The sequence below is a fragment of the Conger conger genome, chromosome 16 (assembly GCF_963514075.1).
Source record: "Conger conger chromosome 16, fConCon1.1, whole genome shotgun sequence".
NCBI classification, from domain to species: domain Eukaryota; kingdom Metazoa; phylum Chordata; class Actinopteri; order Anguilliformes; family Congridae; genus Conger; species Conger conger.
Window position 1 is genome coordinate 21889267 of NC_083775.1, and position 25310 is coordinate 21914576.

At 41.8% G+C, this 25310-nt stretch overlaps 1 protein-coding gene and 1 long non-coding RNA gene across 2 annotated transcripts in view; one reads left to right on the top strand and one right to left on the bottom strand.

Moving 5' to 3' along the window:
- On the bottom strand, window positions 1-10942 carry LOC133114895 (uncharacterized). The gene is made up of 3 exons (XR_009705590.1): window positions 10805-10942; window positions 4665-4943; window positions 1-98 (listed from the first exon to the last, which is right to left on the bottom strand). It is a non-coding gene; the product is annotated as an uncharacterized LOC133114895 (long non-coding RNA).
- gsg1l (gsg1-like) overlaps window positions 9489-25310 on the top strand; it is a 27978-nt gene continuing 12156 nt past the window's right edge. Inside the window, exons 1-2 of the mRNA XM_061224585.1 lie at window positions 9489-10105; window positions 20881-20928. Of these exons, the coding sequence (XP_061080569.1) occupies window positions 9817-10105; window positions 20881-20928 (337 nt within the window). The 5' untranslated portion in view covers window positions 9489-9816. The remainder of the gene's footprint in view (window positions 10106-20880; window positions 20929-25310) is intronic.

The window sequence follows — 25310 nt, forward strand, 5'->3', positions numbered from 1 at the left end:
GGGCAATTTTTTTTCTCTCTGAGGTTATGCTGGTGTAGTCGTCTCTTGAAGGTCCTCTTTGACACATCTATGCCAACATCCTGGAGAGTGTTCTTGATCTGTTCAACAGTTGCAAAGGGATTTTTATTCACAATTCAGAGGATTCTTCTGTCATCTACTACACTGGTCTTATGTGGTCTACCAGGTCGTTTGCCATTGCTGAGCTCACCAGTGTGTTCTTGGTCTTGTAAATATTGTACAGTTGACTTTGACACACCTTGTGTTTGTCTGTAATTCATCCATTCAGATTTTTCAGTCTAATGATGGCCTACTTTACTGCAATTGGCTCTTCTTTGGTCCGGATGCAGATTGACTCCTAGAATCAACTGTTACTAGCCCTTTTATGCATGAACTAATGATGAAACTTAACACACCTGTCCAAGAAACAATTGAGCAGCCAATTGTCCAATTACTTTTGGTTCCATAAAATTGGGGGGCCTGTAGCGTAGTGGTTAAGGTACATGACTGGGACACACAAGGTCGGTGGTTCTAATCCCGGTGTAGCCACAATAAGATCTGCACAGCCGTTGGGCCCTTGAGCAAGGCCCTTAACCCTGCATTGCTCCAGGGGAGGATTGTCTCCTGCTCAGTCTAATCAACTGTACGTCGCTCTGGATAAGAGCGTCTGCCAAATGCCATTAATTTAATGTAATGTAATGTTTGTATATAGTGTTGCCAGCAGGTGGCAGCACTGGGTCTTCATGCAGGGATGGCCACAGCTGTGTTCATTGCAATCACTGTAGCTGTGGCCAATTAAGTGATTACTTAGCTCATTTACAATGCCGAAAAGATAAGGAGAAATAAGTAATGTTGTGCTTTCTGTAAATACACTCAGTGAGCACTTTATTAGGTACGTATTAGACTTATTTCCTAGACTTATTAAGTCTTCTGCAGCAGCAGCCTATCCGCTTAGAAGTTTGACTCTTTGCGTGTTCAGAGATGCTCTTCTGCATACCACTGTGTGGTTATTCGTGTTACTGTCACCTTCCTGTCAGCTTCAACCAACTGCTGCTCACTGGATGTTTTTTCTCTGCAAACTCTAGAGACTATTGTGCAAAAACATCTGAGAAGATTAGCAGTTTCTGACATCCTTAAACTACCCTTTCTGGCACAAACAATCATTCCACTTTAATCACATTTCTTCTCCATTCTGATATTCAGTCTGAAAAACAGTTGAACTTCTTGACCACATCTGCATGCTTTCATGCATTTAGTTGCTGCCAGATGATTGGCTGATTAAATATTTGCATGAACAAACTGGTGTACATGTTTACTGAATAACGTGATCACTGAGTGTATGTTGTGTTTAGAATGAGCTGAAATGTATTCTTAGAAACTGGGTGCTTTATCATTACATTGATAGCACTTAAATGGCAGGGAGTCAATACACACAGGTAATCCCTTCACCCAATATGTTTAAAAGTAGGTTCCAATAACATTTAATTGCTCTGCCTGCTACTGTATATAGCCTATTCCAAGCAAACAAACACCAGTCCATTCCACCTCAAGTAACCACAATGGTGCTAATTTAGCTACAGAAACTGAAACACAATTGCATAAATCAAAAAGCCTGCAGACATTATGCAATTGTTGAAATAGGGCAGGTTGCTACATGTGAATGCATCACTGCTTAGTTACAGAGGAATGGTCAAAAGTCCCTCCAAATGTGTCCTCAAACCTTATTACAAATTATAGGAAAAGACTCATGGCTGTCATCTTTGCCAGGAGTGTTTGCACAAAAGGGGGTTAAACCAGCGTTGCCAATAATTGTGGAGCCTGTTTTTGGGGAAATATATTTTTTATTTGAAAATGTAAGACCAACGATTCCATTGAGTCATTAATAAAGCACACAACTTTACACATGTTGCAAAATAATGCTTATATCAATAGCTGTCTTTGTCCCAAACATTATGGGGCTCACTGTGTGTATGATGGGGTGATGTAAGGTAGGCCTAATGCCTGTGAGAACAGCTGAAGGCCTTTAAACTTCCAATCTGCCTGAGCCCATGTCAGTCCAGATAGGTTTGTTTGGTCGGAGATTTGTGGATTTAGAAAACGGAATATCCATCCAAAGAACTAAATGAATAATACAAAATAGAAGCCCCCCCAAAAGAAAAAAGCATATTGTGAGGTACATTTTCCAGGGGCCTCCTCTGTATGAATATTTGAAGGTTGCGTGGGTCAGGGAAACAGACTGACATGCCGACAGCTGTCGTTACCTTTGGATTTCCCCCCTTTTTTCCTTCTCTGAAGAGTATTAGAGCGGAAAAACCCAACATCTGCCGGCACCGAAGATTAACTTTAGAGAAATGACAGCGGTCAGTTCTGCTTCCAGCCGGCTCGGTGAGCACGGCTAGACCGCCCCCCCTTGGGATGGATCTAATGTCCACTTTGGAGCGATGATTTACGCAGAGGAGCGCCACAGCTCGCTCTTATAAATCAGTGGGATCACCGACAGTGCATTGCCTCCACCCTCACGCGAATTGACACATTGAAGTGTGAGAGTAATATAAATCGGGAGAGAAACAGACGCTTCCCCCAGCGAAATGGAACATCCAGCAGTTATTGATTATGCATAATTTAAAGTGTGCGTTTGACGGGGACCAGCGTACTCCGCGGCTGCACGGGAGAAGGATGGACTTCAGGATGAATGGAATCATAGCCTTGCGCATGGCTCAAACCCAGCACATTTTCAAGTGAGAACGATCATACCGCAAACGGCAAATCGCTTTTTTACCGCACCTTTCCCCTTATTCCATTAGTAGGACGAGAGGCCTGGCGTGTATCATGTTGAGTGAAATTCCATTATTAACTGCTAAGATTTTTCACCTTTTTGTCTTGCAGCAGGAGCTTGCCTGGCTGAAATATGAATAGGCAAAATAGTATTTTTGTGAACTGCCTTTAAAAACAGAATGTTTTGCTTTGACTCCAGTACTCCTGGCTCTATCCTCCAGCACATTGGATTTGAAATTAAACATTTTAAAGCGCAGACTGTCTGCTTTAATTCATGGGCATTTACATCCATGATCCATGTAGGAATTTTTATACATAGTCCCCTCCATTTTCTTTGAGGGGGGGATGTGAACAGTTAACACACATGCACACATGGACAAGTTGTTGGTCAGATATCAGAGTTTCAGGTTGCTATACGTCTTCAATTTGGACTTGTTTTTGGGAATACACTTTCCCCAGTACTTCCATTCCTGATCTTTGGACTTGTGTTTGCCTTGTAGTTGTTCACTCTACATAACAGTGTCTGCTAAATGCCAGAATGTAATAATTAGGGCTTAGGCAAACAACATCTTAATCATCACTGGACCCCCTAATTTGCGTAACAATATCTCCCCTGGTAAAATGTCTGGACTCAGAAATGGCAGAGATGATTATTTTAATATTGTGAAAGAGCCGTCCAAAAAAGAGTGATGAAGTAGGGGGCATATGTTCCCTGGTTTTCTCTGGAAAAGCTCACTGAGGAATTTAACTGTTTGATTGAGTCATTATTGTGGCCATTTTAGTCCCTGCCTTTTTAAATGTATGTCAAAATAGTAACTAAAAAATGACATCATATTTCACCATACATTTATTAAGTTTATAAAACAGTAAAGCTCAGTGAATAACAGGCACTGTCATAGGTTTAAATCAGGGGTGTTCCTTTTGTCTTCCATTCATAAAACTAAAATCAGTGCATAGTGGGCAGAAATCTCCCACAAATCAGCACTTCGCACCACAGACAGAAGTGAAGTTTAGAAATGCGCATTATCCTGTCGTGAATTGACGTACAATTGTGATTTAAGGGACCGAAAAGTGCAGGACAATCCTCCAGGTTGCAAACTGCACAGCATTCCCTGCACCCCCCACCCGCTGGTAGCGTACCGATAAGGACACTGAGCAGCACTCTAGCCACTGGATTGGTCTCCCAGAAATCATTTCTGCAACGGTGGGATGGCTGCATTAGGAGTACTTATTGTGAATCCCCCCCCCCCCCTGCCCTGGTGCTTAAAAGCTGTCCCGTTGCCAGGTTCCCAGGTGACCTTTGAACTGTGGTCCACATCTCCTCACACATTCAGCTCCCTGCTGCGGACAGCCCATAGGATACCACTTGAACCTGCAGGCGGAATATAATTACGACAGGAGACATGGCACCTCACAGACGGCAAGGAGCGTGTTCCAAAAGAACAAGGAGTGCCGCATCTATCTGTGCTTACAGAGCACAGCATCCATTTTGGAGAGGGGGGTATGCCCAGGTGTAGTGAAATGGTGATGTAACACCACACAGAAAGAAGGATCTGCTGTATCACTCTCAAGTCTCTCGGTCTTTCTGTTTCCAAAAAGATGAACCTGTTTGAATATTTATGAACCAAACCAACTCAGTCATCAGAATACAAAGCCTGAGGGAAGACCATGCATAAGCCTTATTGAGCTAATGTTGAATAATACGATGCATTCTGATGTTAGGATTTCATTTTGTCCTCCATTGTCCGCAGGCAGCTCACAAGGCTTGTGAATGTCAGAATATTGAATATTGGGTGGGTGGGGGGGGTGGGGGGTGGGGGGGGGGGGGGGGTTTACAGGGTGACTAGCTGTCCTGCTATGTTAAGACCCAAGGTCTGGCATTCAATTCTTACCTTGAGTGAGCACTGACAGTGGCAGCCCCTCAGGTCAGCAAGTCATTTTCCATAGAGTTGCTCAGGGAGGGATGATTTCATTTGCTTGGGTTTTCCCTGACTTGTCACTGAAGGGCAGATCCACCGGTCAGCCAGGCACCGGCTCGCTATGTGTGAAGTGTCCTCCAACGCAGTTGCTGGCGATCCGCTCAGATCTGCTTGTGGGCTGGGCAGTGAACAGAAGCAGCCGCTGGCAGGACACACTCACGAGGAGGAGGGCACATGTTCATTTGTCATCTCCTGGAATGGCAAGGGATTGAGCATTTGGGAAAAGAAGAACAAATCTTAGATAAATATTGTTCTCGAAACGAAATGGATAGAGAAATTTGCCGCAAATGTAAGCTCCATCGTATTGTAAATGATGTGAGATCACATATTATCATAGATGTCGTACATATCACTGTTGCTCCCTTAGCCAGTACCCAGGTTTGTCTGGGGAAAATAATGATCCTACTGGAAAACTAAATATGAAGAGAAGATGGCTGAGATCCAGTCCAAGGAATCCTAGTCAGTATCCACAAACCAAAAGCAGCAGTCAGCCCCAAGAGCACAAAGCAGTAGGACCAACTTCTCATCTATCATCAAGACGTCCAGTTTAGAAAGGACATCCATCTCCCATGTCATCACTCTGTTTGGGAAAAAGCGAAGTCCATAGCTGAACACCGCTTGTCATCCCCCATTCAAAAGGTCCATCGAGTCAACCCTTCAAGGAGAAAGTCATCAACACTCACTCGATCAGGGGTGTCCAACCATGTGTCATGGAAGGCCCGAGAGTAAGCAGGTTTTCTTTCCAAAAAATTATTACATCAGCTGAATTTCGCGAATTAGTTCCCTCCTCTCTGGTTGAAGGTGTACTAATTAGTGAAATGAGCAGGGGTAGTGATTGGTTGGACTGAAAACCTGCATACTCTTGGCCCTCCATGGTAAACTATTAGGCACCCCTACACTAGATTTAGGGCCAGCCATGGCCCCTTCCTTGTTCAGCCTTCATAGAAGTTTTATTGGTATAGTCATTTTATGTGATATAGCTGTTCATAAAATGTGATAGTTCTATTAATGAGTAACACATGCATAAAAATATATGTCATCGAGCATAGAATATATTTAAATGTATTTCGAAATAAAGGTTTTGTGTATCCCGTTCACTCTCGCGAAGCTATAAAGTTGAAATATCATCGGAGTATAAACATTGCTGACCATGGAACTGACTTTTAAATGATCTTCACAGTATAACACAATTAATTTCCAGACGCTATAAACCTGAAGCATTTAGTAAGAATAAAGGAGGCACACACAGAGCACGATTAAATAATTATGATCTCAAAGCAGGACTAATAGCACTGCAAAGAAAAAGAGAAGTTTAGTTATCCATTTACTTAACGTTACCTAGTTATTTATTTTAAATATAGATATGAGTACTAGAAAGCAGAACAGAATTCTCATTCTCATATTCTTACACTGTTTGTTTTTATACTTGATAAAACAGATGACTTTCGCCACTTTCTCTTGAAAGAGGGGAATCATCGCTTGACTGATTTTCAGAGACATTCATCCTTTTATCATGGATCAATCTCCAGTTACTACTAATTATCACATTTCAACAGGTTATCTATCTTTGAGATAAGCCAAGAGAACAAGCAACAAAAGATTCTGCAATATAAGAGAGAGAGAGAGAGAGAGAGAGAGAGAGAGAGACAGAGGGGGGGAGTATTCCCCGCTTTCAGCTTCAATATTCATAGGGGCATCATTCCCACTCTAATTATATCCTGAAACTCACAATTACTCACAATTTACAGGAGAGTCTTCGTTTCTCTGCTCAAGATGCTTGAGCTCAAAAGATAGTAATCCTTGCACTGATTGGATGCTGTTGTCTCATAGGAGGATCACCCATAATCTGATTGGACAGTGATGGGAAGTCATGACTGCCCGCATTCTTGAGGGATGCCAATGTTACAGGGGATTCGTATTTATATAATTTAAAAAGCTGTGAGGTAATAAAACACAGACGACAGATTGTTAAAAAGACTCTCCACTAGCGAGAACAGCAGCCTAGATTATTTTCAGCCTCTTATTTGCAAAGCAGGGCAATAAAACCGAAGCCTCCACCTCAGCACGCACAAGGTTTACAACCCTGACCTCGCCACAGACTCAGATAATAAAAGGCATATTATAACTATCCTTGATACCATTTCTCTACACCAAAACATCATGTTCCAATAAAGAACAAAAATATACAATTGAAAAGTCGCATGAATACAGACCTTTTTTTTTCTTAGTTCGCTTTTATTCCATGTCCGGCTGACATATTTGCGGTTTGGTATTTGATACAGCCATATTTATGGAACCAAATATCCCACCTGGTTATGAAGCTACAACTGTTGAAGTAAAGAAGACTGCTATAGATGCAAACCTATAATTGTACGGGCTAACAGGGCTCTGGTGAACCTTTTGAAATAAAATTCTAAAAGTTTTAAATGAGATGCAGATTTGCATCTCATTTCGGTTGAGTAATCCTTTTTGGAGAGCTTTTTGAACACTTTGGGCATGCTCTATAAAAACATACTCTCAAATATGTGAATAAAACACAAAGAAAGGTTAATTTTCTTTTTCTTTGTATCAAAAATCTGTTTTAATAGAAAATAAGCTTTTCTGATCATTTATGTGTCTGGACAGAAGTATCTGCAGATGTTTTGGATTGAAGAGATTTGGGGACATCTGGGTGCAGTTTTTGGAAAACTCATATGGAACTTGAATGCCTGTTGATATCTTTACCATATATTCTCAATAAGTCGACATCAAGTTTTTTGCACAAATATGAAGTAGCTCTGGGTTCGTCCTTGACTTTCAGTGCTAAACTATAAAAACATAAAGAGTTTAGTATTTTCTCTGTCTTTTAGTCTAACTTGTGTACACAGTATATGCATGCTCTGACCTAAGTTGGTTCTGTCTCGGATTTCCAAATGGTACAAGCCTCTTCTTTAATTTAAGTCTTCAACCATGTATGTGCAGTAAATTGCTTTTGAGATATTTACACTTTTATAGTACAAGTACAAAATAGGTGGAAATTGCCCTCTCAGGGGGACAAAAAAAGCCTCATCAGTCCTCATACACTGAGACAAATGGAAGAACAAAGGTGACCTGCACAAAGTCATGCCACCATTTAGAAACTGGCCCCACTTTGTTGAGAGCAGCTCCCCCACACAAGGACTATTTATCAAAGCCAAGAACTGCAGAGATGTGGATGAATGCTGCTTTCAACTTGCCTTAACATCTCACCAAACTACAAGATGTGAGATTTCAGCAAACTTGGCAAAGAATTGTTTATGAATTGGCTGCCAACTTGACTTTCTATGAATAAGAACTGGAGTAAGACTTTCAGAGACTAAACCACATTAGTGGGATGTTCCCCAATACCTGAAATGTGCCAGTTTAAGACAGCAGCAGTTATAAAAAATAAAAATAAAAAGGCAAGGGCTGACTTTATAGCATAAGACTGTACTGGATTTATTGCAAACCTCGCAGATTTAGGCATCAGGACCCTGAGGAAATGCAATTTTTATAGTGTGTTTGTTGTTGTTTTGAGGAAAAAAGCTCTCAGCGAATTGCAATATACTAATTTTACGGACAGTTTATGGATACCTTTCAATAGTAGTAACATTGAAAGAATAAAAAGAGGTAATAGGGTGAATAAGTAAATGATTTTGTAAAATTTTCATTTTGTTTAATGACACAGTGTAAAAGCAAATTGATGTTTCAGGACACAAACAGACAATACAGACACACTAAATAGCCATCTCTTCAAACAGCCTTTTTAAATACTTGATTTAAAAGCAAGAACCACTCATATAGATTTGGTCTTAAATCCCTGAAATCTCTTAAAACAAGCATTCACCAATTTTCTCGTTTAGAATATTTCCTTTGATAGAAACAACCTGTCATAGTAGTCAGGTAAACAAGAGCCTGCAGTGCATGCAAACTACCTTTAAAAAAATGTACACATTGTTTAAGCAAAGTCCTTGTTTTGGTAAAATTATTATTATGGTAGTTGCAGCAGCAGCAGCAGCAGCAGTAGTATGCAAGTGCACGCCTTCAATCTGGTCTCAAACGTGCATAATTAAGCGGAAATAACTGAGGGTGGATTTTCAAAAGCTTAATGTCTTGTAAAACACAGCAGTCATATACTAGACCTTCAAAAAAAAGTTGTTCTCTCTCACAAACAAGACCAAAACAAGAGTAAATGAAAATGCAAATAAATAAACAAACAAATGTAAATAAATCAATTAATATGAAACATATGGACACAGCAGGCTGACCACATTGTCGATAACACAGGGCGCTTAATTTGTAAGCATTGCTGAGAGATTGTCTTCATAGTGAAGATTTTTATTACCTATGACAGTACGCTAAGTGAGCTTGAATCGATAGGAGGATTTGACTTCAGTATTGTTTGAATTGCTAATGTAGCCTATGTCCTGTGTTCGATGAACTCTTGATAAGCCGTTATTCGACGTCATGCTTGGTTCGCGTTCTGCGTTTCTGTGTAGGCAGTGTTTTGTGAGGGCGTTCATGGAGGAGGACGAGAGAGAGAGAGAGAGAGAGAGAGAGAGAGCGTGTGTGTTGAGAGACAGAGAGAAAGAGAGAGTGTTATTGAGAGGGAGAGAGAGAGCGAGCGTGTGTGTGTGTGAGTGTGAGTGAGAGAGAGAGAGAGAGAGAGAGAGAGAGAGAGAGAGAGAGAGAGAGAGAGAGAGAGAATCGTGACTTTAATCTTTGGGTGGTAGGCATGAGGGGGCGCATATAGTCAGGCAGGCTTCCTACGCTCCTGTTGGTTAGTTTTATATCTGACGGTGGAACACACTTAAAACGAAGTATTAGGGAGATGTTGCGCTTAAGTTTGGACTGTTGTGAATCTTCCACACGAGAGTCTCTGGACCCCATTTCTGGAGCGCCAAATTGACACATATATTTAATGTTTCATCGATAAGCATGGTACTTGTATTTTTAGAATACAGCGTCGTCGGGTACAGTCATTAGCCTGACTAATTTGTTTGGTTAACATTTTTCTTTATTCGTTCCATGTGACATTGATGAACTCCGAGCATCACTCTCGCGGACAATGAAGACCACTCGAAAATGCCGGGCTCTGTTGTCCGTAGGTTTGAACCTGTTAGCCCTCCTCTTCTCCACCACGGCATTCATAACAACGTACTGGTGCGAGGGAACCCAGAGGGTCCCCAAACCGAACTGCAGCAAAGAAAGGCGACACAACTGCATCGATTACGGGGTGAACCAGACGGACCAGAGCAAAGTTCACTACAGCTGGGAGACTGGAGACGACAGGTTCCTCTTCCGACATTTTCACACTGGAATCTGGTACTCTTGCGAAGAAAATATAGATGGAGCAGGTAGGGTACGCTGACATTTCCCTTGGAGATTAACTGCAGTAGTTTGAAACTGAAATTAATTATCATCCTATACGCAGCCTATAGCCTACTGTTAACTCATTTTAACAAGTGCCAAATGCTGTTCTCCCAACACAGGTGAAGATCAAGGTAACACTAGGCTATAACCTACATGCTCGACAATTTGCTGTATATGGTGCGACCATATACTAGCCTAGTTTGTAAAAAAAAAAAAAAAAACATACATTATAAAATTTTGCACATAAAATAAATGAATAGCGTGTGTGCGCTCAAGTTGTAAACCATGCGCTAACTTTTACCTGAAAAAAGTTCAGAAATCATTGGCCGGTTCATGTTACCAGAGCTACTGTTACTGTTGCTGTGTCGCATATTACGGAAACTATATTAAAATAATCTCCGATAGCTTTAAGAGGCAGTTTTTCAACAGTTGTAAAAATCTGTAAAGTGCATATACGGAGAGTGAGAATATGGACTCGCGTTAATCTCAGCTACAGCCCAGTTTCCCCGAATTCAGACGGTAAAATCATATAGTGTCGGCCGAATTTTAAGACGAAAGGGGGTTGAGAAGCCGAATTTTGGCGTTTGAGGAAAAACGACCGATTTTCTTTTGTTCGTTTTACAAAATGTTTGTGAGTGCGGACTCTTTTCACCTGGAGAATATATCGGATTATTACAGGTTACCTGTTAGCCACAAAGCCTTTTCGTCCTGGATGTGTGGGAAAAGGTCGGGGAAATGTTGACTGACAGGAAATATCCGACAGCTGGGAGTGCAGTCCGACTACGGGGAAAAGATTGCCAGAGGCTTGAGGGGTGGGGCTATGAACATGGCCAGAGCAGCAGGTGCCATCGCATTGCCTTGGAAGAGGCCCATCTCCAGATAACGCCGCATATTCTTGAGACTCACCAGATAACCAGGTCCTGCATTTCCACTGTTCCAGCATTTGTTTCTGGTGCCATGTTATACTACAGACCATTCCTTGCCATAAAATTGCCAATCATCAGATGATGAGTAAAAATTTGGTTTGTGGTGCCAAACATGTTATCTTATTTCTGATATGACCATTGGTTGTCTTTCAAGCTGTGTCACTGTCCACTCTGAAGAGACTTGCAAGAGTGTTTCTGGTATTCATCTACATATCCTAGTGCCCCTTGCAAAGTGGGTATTTTCCTGTTAGTGTATGTTTTTGATTGGTCCAGACAGTTTTTGTTTGCATATTTTAAGATATTTAAAGACTTAAAGACATTTTTATGACCTGCTGGCTTCCCAATGGCTGTGATAGGGACAGTAGCACGTTGTGCATTATTGGCTGTAGGTGCACTGATCAAGCACTTTATTAGGAACATTTTTACTTTATTACACCTACTTATTCATGCGATTATCTAATCAGCCAATGGTGTGGCTGCAGTGCAATGCATACAATCATCAATGGGGAAAAAATGTGATCTAAGTGACTTTGACTGTGGAATGAGAGATGTCAGAGGAGAATGGCCAGACTGGTCAAAGAAGACAGGAAGGTGACAGTAATGCAAATAACCACACATTACAACAGTGAAGAGCATCTCTGAACACACAACGCATCATAACTCTTAAGTGGATAGGCTACATCAGTAGAAGTCCATCCATCCATTATCTTAACCTGCTTATCCTGAACAGGGTCGCAGGATGGCTGGAGCCTATCCCAGCATACATTTGGCGAAGGGCAGGAATACACCCTGGACAGGTCGCCAAGTCCATCCCGGGGCACACACACCATTCACTCACACACTCACACCTACGGGCAATTTAGACTCTCCAATCAGCCTAGCCTGCATGTCTTTGGACTGTGGGAGGAAACCGGAGTAGCAGTAGAAGTCTAAAAAAAAAAAAAAAACTTATAAAGTGCTCACTGAGTGTATGTGCACAAAACCTAATTATGTCTTAAAATTGCTTTTAATCTCATATATGGTTGGACCTAGGCTATATACAGACTGAGATGACCATCCACAAAAAATGAAATGTTTTTTTTATTTGTGAAAAAAATACTATAGTATTAAAGTGCTCACATGTATTGGCTCTGGAAACATCACTGTACAAGCTGCTTGGAGTTACATTGTATTTCTTACCACAAACCCATTAATGCTTGAAACCCTTGAAAACTGAAGTTGTGAAGGTGGTGCTAGCCAACAGCAATGCACAGTGATGTCCAATCACTCCCAGGCTTTAGCTGTACTGTAAGCATTTCAGTCTTAAGTAAACCGCAGAAGGGCTAAAATGGTGATTCAAACTCTATTTGAGTTAAAAGAGTTGAATTTACTATTGCTATGTATGAATGTAATAGCCCCAGTTCCAAGGTTGCTTTCCTCTTCATTGCTTAAATGAAACTTTCCTCTATTTCAGCCAAGAGATGCTAATGTCTGCAGTGTGGAATAACTTTGAATAGATGTTTGTGATGTCATGTAAGCATGTGACCATGGAACTGGAATGGAATTGTGGATCCCAGTGAATGGCTATGGGGCTGTTAATGCAAGAAAATGGAAGCCCTTAGAACAGCGTCAAAGCTCTCAGAGTACATCTGAACAAAAGAGGAAAGACTCATTTCAGGGTTTTGTGAAATGAGGGATTCGTTCATCGTTCAGTTTGTGTGTGTGTGTGTGTGTGTGTGTGTGCGTGTGTGCTTGTGCGTGTGGATATATATATTGCACTGAATTTTCAACAAATTACTCATTTGAAAATACATACTTGAATTATTCATCAAGTATTATTGTGGCACATTTCAATTCCAATTCTAGATGTTTGTTATGTGTTCGGAACATCTGTAAAGATTTTTTTTTTCTGAAATATGAAGGTCTTTTTAAAAGTGCAGTCACATCTTTTACATCGTGGTTGCATCAATGAACCGAGTAGTTTTCTTCTGAGGCTGATTAGCTGTGTGTGTGGGGTGGGGGTGGGGGGTGGGTGTTGTCTGGGAGAGGGAGACGGGGGGAGACGGGGGGGATAGAGGGCACATGATAATGAGGATTACATAACAGGGCTTGATGAGTTTTTCCTCAAAGCAGATGTCACCACCCGTCTTACACCTTATTAATCAATAGCTTTGCCACTAATGCGGCCAGAGTCACGACGGCAGGAGCATTTGGGGATCAGATGATGAGAGAGAGAGTGACACTGTCTAACACCACATACAAGTAGGGGAAGTGTTATGAATAAACTGAATGAATAAACACCAGTGCGTTTAAAAACCTCAGCGGTAAGGGTCTGTGTGTAATGCTCACACGATGTCATGAATATCAAAAGAATCTAGGGACCTTAGCCAATTCTCTGTGGGCCAGTGATTTGCTCTCCAGCTTGAACCCTTTGTCCATTGGACAGTGGAGATTGGGTGCTTGGAAGGTTTTTGAAAGGTTCATTTTGAGATACTTATTTTATCACGTTCGCCAAGCAGATGCTCTCATCGAGACTCTTATCGACTCTTATAAACTTACAAGCGTGGAGAAGATCGGTGTCAGTCTGTTCAGTTTACAATTCTTCATTGTTTACTGCTTTCCTGACAAAAAAACCCCCCATAAAAATGGCTAGTACGTGTTGATGTTAAGTTATAATTGTGAGGCTAATTAGTGATGTACTAACGATGCCCAGTGGTCAGTACTTATTCTGTCTGTGCTTCAAATTCAGCCTAATTAGTGATTATTTATACATAGTACTAGAGGCAACCGGCTTAATATTAATCCTGCAAGTTTTCACTTTAATATACCTGATAGGACACAAGTTTAGACCACTTTAAAGTTGTCAGTTACGATCTAAAATATTTCTCCCCAACTGTCATTTCGGATTTAAGACAATGAATGTTGCTTTAAATTCCACTTGCATTTTTTCAGTGTTTGTTTCTCCCTCTATTTTATTATTTATTTCTCTTGAGTTTGCAGTCTTAGATCATATTTGTCGTTGGTGCCATTTCAGAAACAGCCCATGGAGTGGCCACCAGCTTCTGGTGAGTAGTGGTCCTCAGATGTGCTGACGACTGAAATCCCCGCCACGCTGGTGATGCTGCAGGACTCAACTGCACTGCTGGCTGTCTGGTCCTGATACGATCAACACGATAGAACGGTGCTTTAACGGGACCGGCCACCCAGCAGCCCTCCATGCCATGCGCACCACCAAACAGATGGCCTCATTTGGCTTGGAGAGCCCGACTAAGCCCTCTTCCGTGACTCTTAATTATTCCGGCGGACAGACAGGCTCATTTGAAACATTGGGACATTTCGAACCTCGAAAGCGCTCGATGTGAAATGAAAGCGGTTGGAGAAGGCTGGCGGGAGGGGGGTGGTCTTGTGCGTGTGACCCCCGTCGTGTCCGGCGTGCGTGTTTCCGCCGACGCCTTGTCCGGTTTTCATCCTTTCCTTTCGTTCTGCCGCTTTTCAGTGAAAGTTCAACCAATCAGGTTGATTAACCAGTTGAATGCAGGGTTATCTGCAGACTCGTGGCTCAGCTCTGACCTTCCACCTCGGTCTGAGTAATTGGTCCATATCCCCCTACAGGGAGCGGAATAGTACTGTGGGTAACCTGTGAGTAACCTTTGGAATAATGGCCAGCTGTCAATCCATCCCAAAGCATACCCTTAGAGAAGAAATTTGTGTCTGCAGTAACACAGAGGAGCTGTGGGAAACATGTCAGGCATTCTGCATGTAATAGAGCACATCAATCACCATGTACTTTTTGCACTATGATGGGAAACATACCTGTAGTGCACATTTTGGAATGGAATGGAAAATGCATACTTTAAATGAGAGGGGAGAGTGACAATCTACATTTGAATTTTATTTTGTATTTATATATTCTTTCCCAATTCTGTTTGTGTCTTATGCCTCTGATAAATTGTTTTGGCAGAATAAGGAAGCCCCGGGAGACTGTGAGCTGGTACTGAGATCTGTTGAAATACGTCAATGGCAGTTTCGAGCCTGTGCAACAGGAACCCTAAAAAGAACAAATTGCGTTGTCAGGATGTCAAAGTGCTTTGGAGTGAAAACTCCCCTCATCTACGAATGTACAGTATCCAACTGTGTGGCACGCATCGGGCGTTGTGTACAGGAACGCTCATGACAGATTAGCTGGGGTGGAGAGGGAGCATGTCTTGTCACAAAAGACAATTTTGTTAATGTATGCAGTGCAGTGCAGTGTAATTAATAGCAACGTGCATCTGTTATAAAACAGAAATGCTTTGTCTTTAACTGCGAGTGTGCCTGTCATGTACTTTCTGTATTTTTTTTATATAAATTCTATCATTTGCAAATATGCATTTTGTAACCTTTCCATTTTAAATGGAAAATATTACTGTAAAAGTGTTACTCCTATGGTGCCTGTTTTTTGTAAAGTTTTATTGGATGTATTTTGTATAAAACAGGGTTTTTTGTGTACAGCAGTAGGTGCATTTTCTGTATGACTTCCACTGTCACGTTGTTCTCAAATGGAGTTTATTTGAGCATTGGGGGTGCGGTGAGGTTGGGGGTGTATGGTGGGACTCACCGAAACCAAAGCCGTTTCAGCTAGAGTGTCTTTGACAAAGTGTTTGTGAAAGTTGGTAGATAGTGTTGACAGTAAGGGATCTGAGGGCTCGGTGAGAATGGCATGAAATGGACCTGCTCAGCTCCTCTGCCTCTCCTCACCCACACCCCCTGCATGCATGCCATCATTTTCTCTGCAGGTAGTGGAATGAAAGACTCCCAGAGTTTCCCCTCCCAGTATGGCTGCCCTGTACTGTATCTTCAACTGAAGCTGTTGAGAGGAGTGGGGGTGGGGGGGAAGCACTGGATTTCAGTGTATCAAAAAAAATCCCCCAAATTCTGGAAACGGATGGATCCATGCCATGCCCAGGGAACTTTTGGATAGCGATTTGCTTGGACTATACCTAAAGCAAATACTGTATAACTTGGTCATAAGCATGACGAAACGCCTGTCAACCAGTCTGACAGCATATTACATCTTACGCCTAATGCAACTCATAATGTTTGCAGCAGCCAGTTGTTTAAAAGTTGTCATTTAAACCAGTTGTTCTGAAACAGTTTTTTGTGAAGTTTGCTGCATACATTATAACAGAGTTATGACTTCGGTCCTGTGATGCATTTTCTATGAGTTGTGTAGGCCCAACGACGTGACGTTGAAATAAACCCCAAATGCAATGTACATTTTAAAAGGAATCGTGAAAAGTTTCTGTTGAAAAGAATGGGAGTAAATGGTGAGAGTATTTTAACATGGAAAATGGGGGAGAAGTATTGAGATGTTGGATGGACTCTGCTTAAGATGGGGGGTTTTTAGGACTGTTTTTGAGGGAGGTATCACAAGAATGGGAAAACACTGGCCCAGCCAGTACCTCTGAGTGGAAGTGGAAGTGGCCCTGTGCGTCAGACATCAGTGGCTGGAGCAGAAAGGAGCTCTTTTATTCTGTTTAAAGCCAGTGATGGTGTGGAGGGCACGTCACACATGGGGGCACACTGTGAGAGATGTCGGGGGAAATATGTATGTGTGTCACCCTTTTGGACCCCTCCAGTTTGCAGTGGGTAAGCTGTCAAAGAGACGATAACACCAGGGGCCCCTGTTAAGAGTCTCTGCGTCTCCCTTTCCGGATAATAAAAGTGGTAGGGCTGAGAGAGCATTCATTACAATGGCAATAACCTTGTTAAGCAAGCGCTGTTAGCAAATTATACACAAAAAAGTGTCTAAATTAGAAGCCAGTGTTCATTAATGTGGACTGGGAGGAATAAAGGAGTTAATTACAACGGAATAATTAAAACCTTTCATTTTGTGTGAACTCGAAGGGTGTGTGTTTGTGTGTTTGTGTGTGTGTGTGTGTGTGTGTACCTTATACCATACCAGCACAACAGATGATGTGTTTTTGTCTGATTAAACGTAAACAAAAGTAGCAATTAAGCATGTTGAACTGTACAGTATACCTTAAATTGAAGACCAATTTATTCTAGGCTTACATGCTGTATGATATGCAGTTTTGTTCCTTGAATGAATGTCCTCGTTGGGAATAGTGAAAATATGTTATGTTTTCTGTCAGGATGTCGGTATAAAATGTCTAGAATTAGCCTTTCTGAATTATTAGCAAAATTTCTAAAACTTGGATTCAGTAAATTCAATACTCAGTATTTACTGGATGCTCAAACCATCCTGTACAATCTTCAGTGATACTGTAAAGTAATAAATTGAACGTAAATACAAAATGTTTGGAGCATATTTGAATAAATGCCAAAATATGTGGTACATTTTTAAACCAATCTTACTCATTGTTGTTTTCCGGTATGGTCTTTTGGTGGTCTAATTATGTATGGCCAACAGCATGAATCAAACTTAACAAATGTGGTTTTCCCCCTAAGTTTGTAACAGAGGACGATGAATATTAATAACCTGTACCCTAATTTGCATGTCCACAAGCGAACAAAAATGTCAACCTAAAAGTTTTTAATTACGTTTTATATTCACCTTTTGCCATTACAAATGTTTTAGCCCTCAGAGGGAAGAGTCAATGGTAGTTTTGTTCTCATTGTGTTTAATTTGAGAGCCCTGCTCATATATCCATATGAATAATAAGCGGCTGATTAGCCTTATCTGCAACAAAACGGGGATTAAAGAAAATGTGAGGAGAGGTGCCCAATATGGGTTGAAGCACCCAGTGGAAAACGGTTCTTGCGCAACCTGTGTAATAAATTTATGCAAACGGAGAGTGATTTGCGACTTAAAATTGTGCTCTGAATGCAAATAGTCATTGGCCGTATTTTCTCCATCTTCTCTTTTTGAACAACCTTTTTGGCCCAATTTTTTTTCACTTTGCATAGCAAAATAGTCAGTGTTAAATCAACTCTAAGCTTTTTCTGAAATTTCCCTGAGCATCGTGGTGTGCATTTCTTCATGTGCAGAATGCAGAATCTCCCCCTATTTCCTCTCTCTGTGAGTGGGTTGGTGGGCGTGTCATCGCTGGTGTCCTCTGGACCTCCTGCATCTAAGCTGCTCATCCCGCACAGCTGTCACTGGGGCATAGAAGCGGCCTGATTGGCCAGGAGGTCTTTATTACCCAGAGAACTGTGGGAACACCCCACCCTCCCTCCCCAGTGCATATTTAAATCGGGATAAGATAGTCACGATGATAGGAAATGTATAGGAGCTCCAACAGTCATCGAGTCTGTTGGCAACAGCTTATTAACCAATGAAAGTATCCATTCGTTGTTCCATTGGTTGGGTGGTACTCCCTGTTTTCTGTCAGAGAAAGTGATATTTTTCTTATACTGCAGGCAACCATGCCATTGTATACCCTACTCTGGCCACATGGTTGAAACTAAGCAGGTGTGGGGTTGGTTAGCATACAGGCCACGTTTGGCACCGGCACAGTCAGGATTAAGGACCCATCGCTGCACAACAGGATGAGCCACAGCGCAACACTGTAATCCGATTCCCTTCGGAATCACCGCAAGTGATGATAAAAGAAACTAATCTGCTGCTCTTTAGACCTCACATTGGACATTTGCCCTGACCCCGGAGCAGGCTTTTGACAGCATCTCACATGGGTCCCAAATTTCGAAGCCTGAAAGTGGATGGACCGGTTCAAACTGAATGCTGTTTCCCTCAGGGTCCATAATCCCTCAGTTTGGTGCTGACTGTATTCTGAGGGCAGGCTGGCTGAAAATGCTGTTATGAATAGGACTGTCTGTGTTTGACATTCTGAATTATGGGCAGATGCCGTGCTTGGTGAATTGTGGTACACGTGGTACTTGTTGATGGGATGTGTAAGGAGTCCTGTGAGGAGGCAGAGACCCACACACACACACACACTGGCATACAGAGTGCTATATGAAATTACATATCTCTCATTGTCGATGTCTTTGGGTCTCTGCTCTGATGGTCAGTGCATTTGGCTGTGAAAGGGACCACTATAGATTCCTTTTCAGTGGCACAGAAATGAGACGCCAGTCCGCTGTTTTCTGAAAAATGCACAAAAATGTCAACATTACAGAAATCTGATGTAAAACTTGATATTCCAAATATTGATATGTGTGATATGCAAGGTAATATATAGATTCTTGCACTTTCATACGTGCAATGACTTTCACATCGATATATACTTTGTTAGCATATACATATTTTTATAATGTAACTGTATAGATAAGTGAAAAACGACTAATAAAATAATTGCATATTTTATATATTTTATACTTTGTATATTGGTTTTCTTTTGCAATCTAGTTTTTGTTTATTTTCACAGATTGAAGGTTACTGAATAAAGAAATGATGAAGAACCAATCCCCCACTCCCCACCCCATTGTGTATGCTGTATTTTGTAAAACGTTTGTTGTAACCTTGGTATGCTTTTATGGTCTTCAGGAGTCTCTTAGACTCACAGGCAGCTTGGGGTAAACTGTACTGTTGCACTCAAAGGGAGTATCAACTCCCCAAATTCAGTTTTCCAAACAATTTAGTGTCAAATTGACCCTTCAGTGGAGCAAGATTTATTCCTAATACCCTGTGAATCTACTGTGCATGCCAGTCCTGCTTTAGCAAAACAAGGGCTTTTCCCTTTGAAAGTGCATTGACCTCTGCAAAAGGCATTTTATCTTCAGTCAAGTGCTACTGGTTGCCGTAGGAACTGCATCTTCAGTGAAACTCTCATTTGTTTGGAAACTGCAGTCCTTGAATGAAGGTTGCTGGAAAAACACGTCGTCATGACGACAAAGTGTGAGTGGACTGGAACTTAAACATGTACAAGAAACACCCAAAATCGCCTAAAACGTTTTCTTAGTCTTAATGCGGTTTCTTAATTGTAAAAATGGGAAAAATATTGGTTCTCTTATCAGACTTGCGCTCTCATATGCTAAGGTTCAGCTGACTTCATGATCAATAGTTAATCAATAGCTGACTGACATACGCAATAACTGAAGCGAGATAAAATTACTTTCACTGCCAGTTTCGACTTCGTGTGTTAAGCCAGTCGCTCGATATTCTGGATGAGCCCTGCTTATTGGGCTGAGTGATGTGGTAAGATCTGTGTAGTGACGAGACCAGGATAGAGGTCACACATTTATAAATATTGAAAATAACAATTTTAAAAAGTCATAATTTACTCCGCAACATACTTTTATGACTTCAGTAGGGACTAAATGTAATCCATTAGTGTTAAAAATAAGAGTTGACTGTAAACAGTTTTTTGTGTTTAGACTTGTCTCAAAAGTCAAAGGATATGCTGGGCTATTTATTACAGTCCTAATTGCATACATGTTTTGTGTGGGCTGTAGCGTAGTGGTTCAGGTAAACGACTGGAACCCGCAAAGTCGGTGGTTCAATCCCCGGTGTAGCCACAATAAGATCCGCACAGCCGTTGGGCCCTTGAGCAAGGCCCTTAACCCTGCATTTCTCCAGCGGAGGATTGTCTCCTGCTTAGTCTAATCAACTGTACGTTGCTCTGGATAAGAGCGTCTGCTAAATGCCATTAATGTGATGTAATGCAATGTGTGCTCAGTGGGCAGCATTTTCAACCAGAAATCCTAGCAGCATCATGCTGTGTTTTGTTTTATGTTTACTGAAATATTTGCCATTATTTTTGTGTGACTGCTGCACGTATGGTTGGTAGCGAGCAGCGGCCTCGTATGTCCATTGCTGGACATCTGTCGTGTTTTTCGTTTACACCTCATCAAAGGTTCCCTAGCCGTGTGTACTGTCAATGTTTCACAACCGAACGACTAATAAAGTTTCACTCTCGGTCTCACGCCTTGGTCACCTTGTGTCTTTTCAGGGGAGAAGTGCCGAAGCTTTATTGATCTGGCCCCAGCATCCGAGAGGGGTGAGTACAGGCCGTAATTCTCTCTCTGCGGTTCAGTGGAACAGGACAGGGCTGAAGTGTTGCATTTACACATCACCGGGACCCTGGGAGCTCAAACGCAGTCACAGTCAGAGTGACAGTCAGTCACAGTTTGGCTCCAATGCTCTTCTCTGGCAGCTGCCAGCTGTGCCACGATCTATTGCCCCTGAGAACTGTGGTTACCGTGCCAACCATTACGGTCTGTTTTTTTCTGGCGAGTCTGAGCTTAGGCATGTTGATCATCATCGTCCTCGTAATGATCATTGACGTCACCGCTATCATCATCATTATCGTCATCAAGAGGCAATATGTTTGTTGGCTAACATTCAGCAGTGAACCGGTGAACATAAGGAGCAATAATATCAGGTGGCTTTGACTTTTAATATTGTATTGCTCCATGCAGATCACAATTATTCTGATAATGGCCGTACTCATGTAATGTGAATGAAGGAACATTTACATCTCCATTGCATTTTACACAGTGACTTTAAACTAAATTTTTTGGTCCATAAAACCCACATTACTCAACCACGGAATAGCTCCAACTTTATACTTTTCATTTATCTTAATGGGTATTTACTGAACCAATTTGTATTAATCTCCTGAAAGCCACAGTGTTCTGCTTGAATTCATACTGTATCTGCTACTCTCCCCATTGTTATTTGATCCACTGCAATATATTACTTGGAATGTCACAGGAGTAAATTTACAAAACTGGACACACACACACATACACACACACAGATTAATTAAACTTGTTTATGAAAAAAAAGACAGATGGTGAATATGAACAGTAGATAGAACTATAGAACAAGAACAACCAAAAATCATCTTCAGTAAAAACGTAAGAAAGTAAAAGCATACACAACTAAATATTGCAACGAAGGGGCTACGAGGTGGCTCAACTAGATAAAGCACTGTTTTCATTCTAGTGTGTGGATGTGCCAGTGCCAACTGTGGCCAGTAGCCCTGCCCTCACCCAGGATTATGGAGGGAACAGTCAGCAGGGATTCCACCAGCAGCCCACACTAGTTGATCTCGTTCACCTGTTCACCTGTTCACCTGTTCACCTGTTAACCTGCACATGAAGTGTTATCCTTGTGCAGCCCTACTTGCAGTCTGCACTTAAGAAGTGGCATTTACATCACATGCTTCGGCAGATAGCAGACCTGGGTCAAATACTTTTCTGTGCTCAATTGCTGAGCCAACCAATAGGACCAGGAGGTGGGGTTTGTACTTTTTGTATTTTATAGGTTATAATACATCAGACATGCCTAGTAAAGCATATAGATATTATATATTATATTATGAGCGCCGCTACATGACTGGCATTCCATAAAAGTGTGTGCAAGTTGAATAAAAGATTGCAAAGAAGGCTAACAGTAAATTATATAACCCTGTGTTATTCTGAGGGGAGTCTGATCACAATGATGATGTTTCTGGTGGAAGAGAATGCATTCATTATGTGTCACTACGGTTGTATATTGTATACTATCCCCTAGTATATTTTTTAAACCCAAACATGCAAATAATCATTGTTGTGACTTAAAAGTGCAAAAAGGTTTAGCAAAGAGCAGGGACGATGCCAAGTCAGCAGTTTCACAGCCAGTACTAGCAGTCCGTACATAAACCTACACCATACCATAGCAGGTGCAAGAGGGAGTTTGAGGATGTAGTGCTGTAACTATGAATGGGTTTGAGGGCATAGTGCACGGTGAGCCATTGGGCAGGAAAAGCCATGAATGCTTTCAGGAGTTGTTGAGCTAAGATGCAGTGTAAACGGGCGCATTTTTTATCTGCAGGAGAAGATGGACAGTGAGTGAAAGGGACAGGTATTTACCTTAATGATGGATAGGGGAGAGGTGTTGGTTGCGCTGTTTCCAAGCTGTTTTATTTGAAAGTTAACTGCAGAATACTGAATTGGGAGGCATTTTATTATGTTGTGTAGAACTGATTGAATTTCATTAAATTCCTGTTAATGCTGGCTTCTGGCAGCCCAGGGAAACCCAGTGCCTCTTCACAGAGAATTCATCCTGAACAAGGAGACAATACGCAACAGGGGGAAAACAATCACACTCAAATGAAAAGTGCTGCCAAATTCACCCGCAGCACTTGTTTGCCATTAATGTGTGACTGAGTAAAACCCTTAATTTGGCTGGTTGGTACTGGGCACTGTCAAGTGTATCCAGGTAGTTCAATGTTAAATATAAGTTATGTGGTGTTTTCCTAAACCCCAACTCAGAATTGGGAACCAAATTAAAACACCGCAGATTTTAATTGGAAACGTTTATCTAATTGTGATGTGTTAAAATCACTGTGTAATTACTGGAATTCAGTTTGCCTCAAAGGTAATACTCTCAGTCCATGACCATCATCACAAACAAACCATAACTGTCAAACGCAGTATGTAATTAATTCTCTTTTGCAAACACGGGCTCGACAAGAGCTGCACCAGAAGCTTCCGTGATTAGTCACGGTTTATTTAGAGGTGAGCAGACCTGAGACAATTATGTAATTGTTTTGGATTCAAATACTTTTCTCCGCTTTACTGAGCTTGTGTGGTGTAATGCAAACTATGGAATACTCTCAAAATGCGCAAACAATTACATAATTGACCCAGGTCTGGAGGTGAAATAATGTAATAATTTCGAAAAAGGCAGTATAAGTAAGTGGTTTTTTGTCCATTGACGTTGTATTTATGTATGAGTAGCTCTCCATAACCTCCAGCAGATGCTGAGGCCATAGGACCCTTCAAGGCCAAGCTCAGCACAGTGTGGAGTGGCCGGTCTAGACTGCTGAACAGCACGTTCTGGTCATCAAACCCTCATTTTTACCTTCTTGTTAATTTACTTATGAATTTATTTATTTATTTTTGGTCGTCTCCCATGATTCTGTGGAGCGACAACCGGCACCCAAAGGAACTGCTCCGTCTGCGCACAAATGTGCTTTTAATTTGGTTAAGGACCCGGGTTATGATGGGGTGGCCGGGCGGCGTCGGGGTTGTTTGCGTCCCTCCAGCTGCTACACCAGTCAGCAGAGCTGGAAAATTGAAAGGAGAAGGGGGCAGAAAAAAAGCTCACAGATTTATTATTACAGGACCGGCTCGGCGCAGGAAGGACGAATGGGTTTAAGGACCTCTATCTCGGGCCCTGCAGCCTTTAAATTTATTGGATTCACTCTTCAGGAAAAACCGGAGGCGACAGGGAACATATTTCTCCCGGGTTGCTACATGGAACTGTACTGATGGTGCACTTTCTGTTCCAAGCTTTCGGTTGGGGGTAGCACTGTAAACGTGGGCAATATGTGCTAACCCTGCAATGCTACCTTTACAGTGGCCTCAGCTTGTGCGCTGTTTTAAAGAAATAATGGATGATATCCAAACATATGGTACCGCATGGTGTGTTGGCTGTGGAATAAAACAAATATAAAAAATAAATAACGGTCAAATATCTGTTAAATTTGTAATTTGCTGGCTTTTGCTGTTGACCGTGATTCTATTTGCTGAGGTTTGTAAGGATGAAATACAGTATGCATGCCAGAGTGCAGGTGCTGTGTGATTGCTTTGTTATGCTATGCAGAGATGCACAATGGAATACATAAATAAATAAATGGCTTCACCTGTGTGTTGTATGGGTTCCCTGGCTGAGAAGTAGTCCCTCCATTTTGTTACACGATAGAACCCTCCTGGTCCCTTCTCTCCTTCACTGCAGAGGAGCCTAGATTTCTGGTCAAAGCAGGGGAGGGGCAGACCTGGCCAGATTATCATTGGAAACACCATCAGAATTTCTACAGATCCATCCACCCTTTATCTAACCTGCTTATTTCTGGCCGGGGTCACTAGATCTTCTGAACATCTCAACATGCATTGGGCAAAAGGCAGGAATACACCCTGGACTGGTCACCTATTTGTCACAGGGAACACACACTATCCACTCACATACTCACACCAAGGGGCAATTTAGACTCTCCAATTAGCCTAATCTGCAATGTCTTTGGACTGTGGGAGGAAACCCATATGGGCACAGGGAAAACATGCAAACTCCAAACAGAAAAGCCCTGGCCCTGGACCTTCCTGTTGTGAAACAGTGGTTTAATCTTTAATATGGCATGTAACATTTTGGTTCGTAACACGTGTCGATGAAAGGGAATACATTCACATTTTCACTGTCTTCTAAAGAGTTAAGGTATTTTAGCCTTCATCTCAGGTCTAAATAGGGAGGTTTGGGAAGGCTCCATTCCTGCAATTTTCTCCGTGCCTCATGAACTGAGCGCTCCCATCACTGACAGCTCAGCCTGTGACACAGAGGAAAGAGGGGCTCCGCTTCTGAGCGGGGGTGACTTTGTGTTCCCTCCGTCCCCCCACA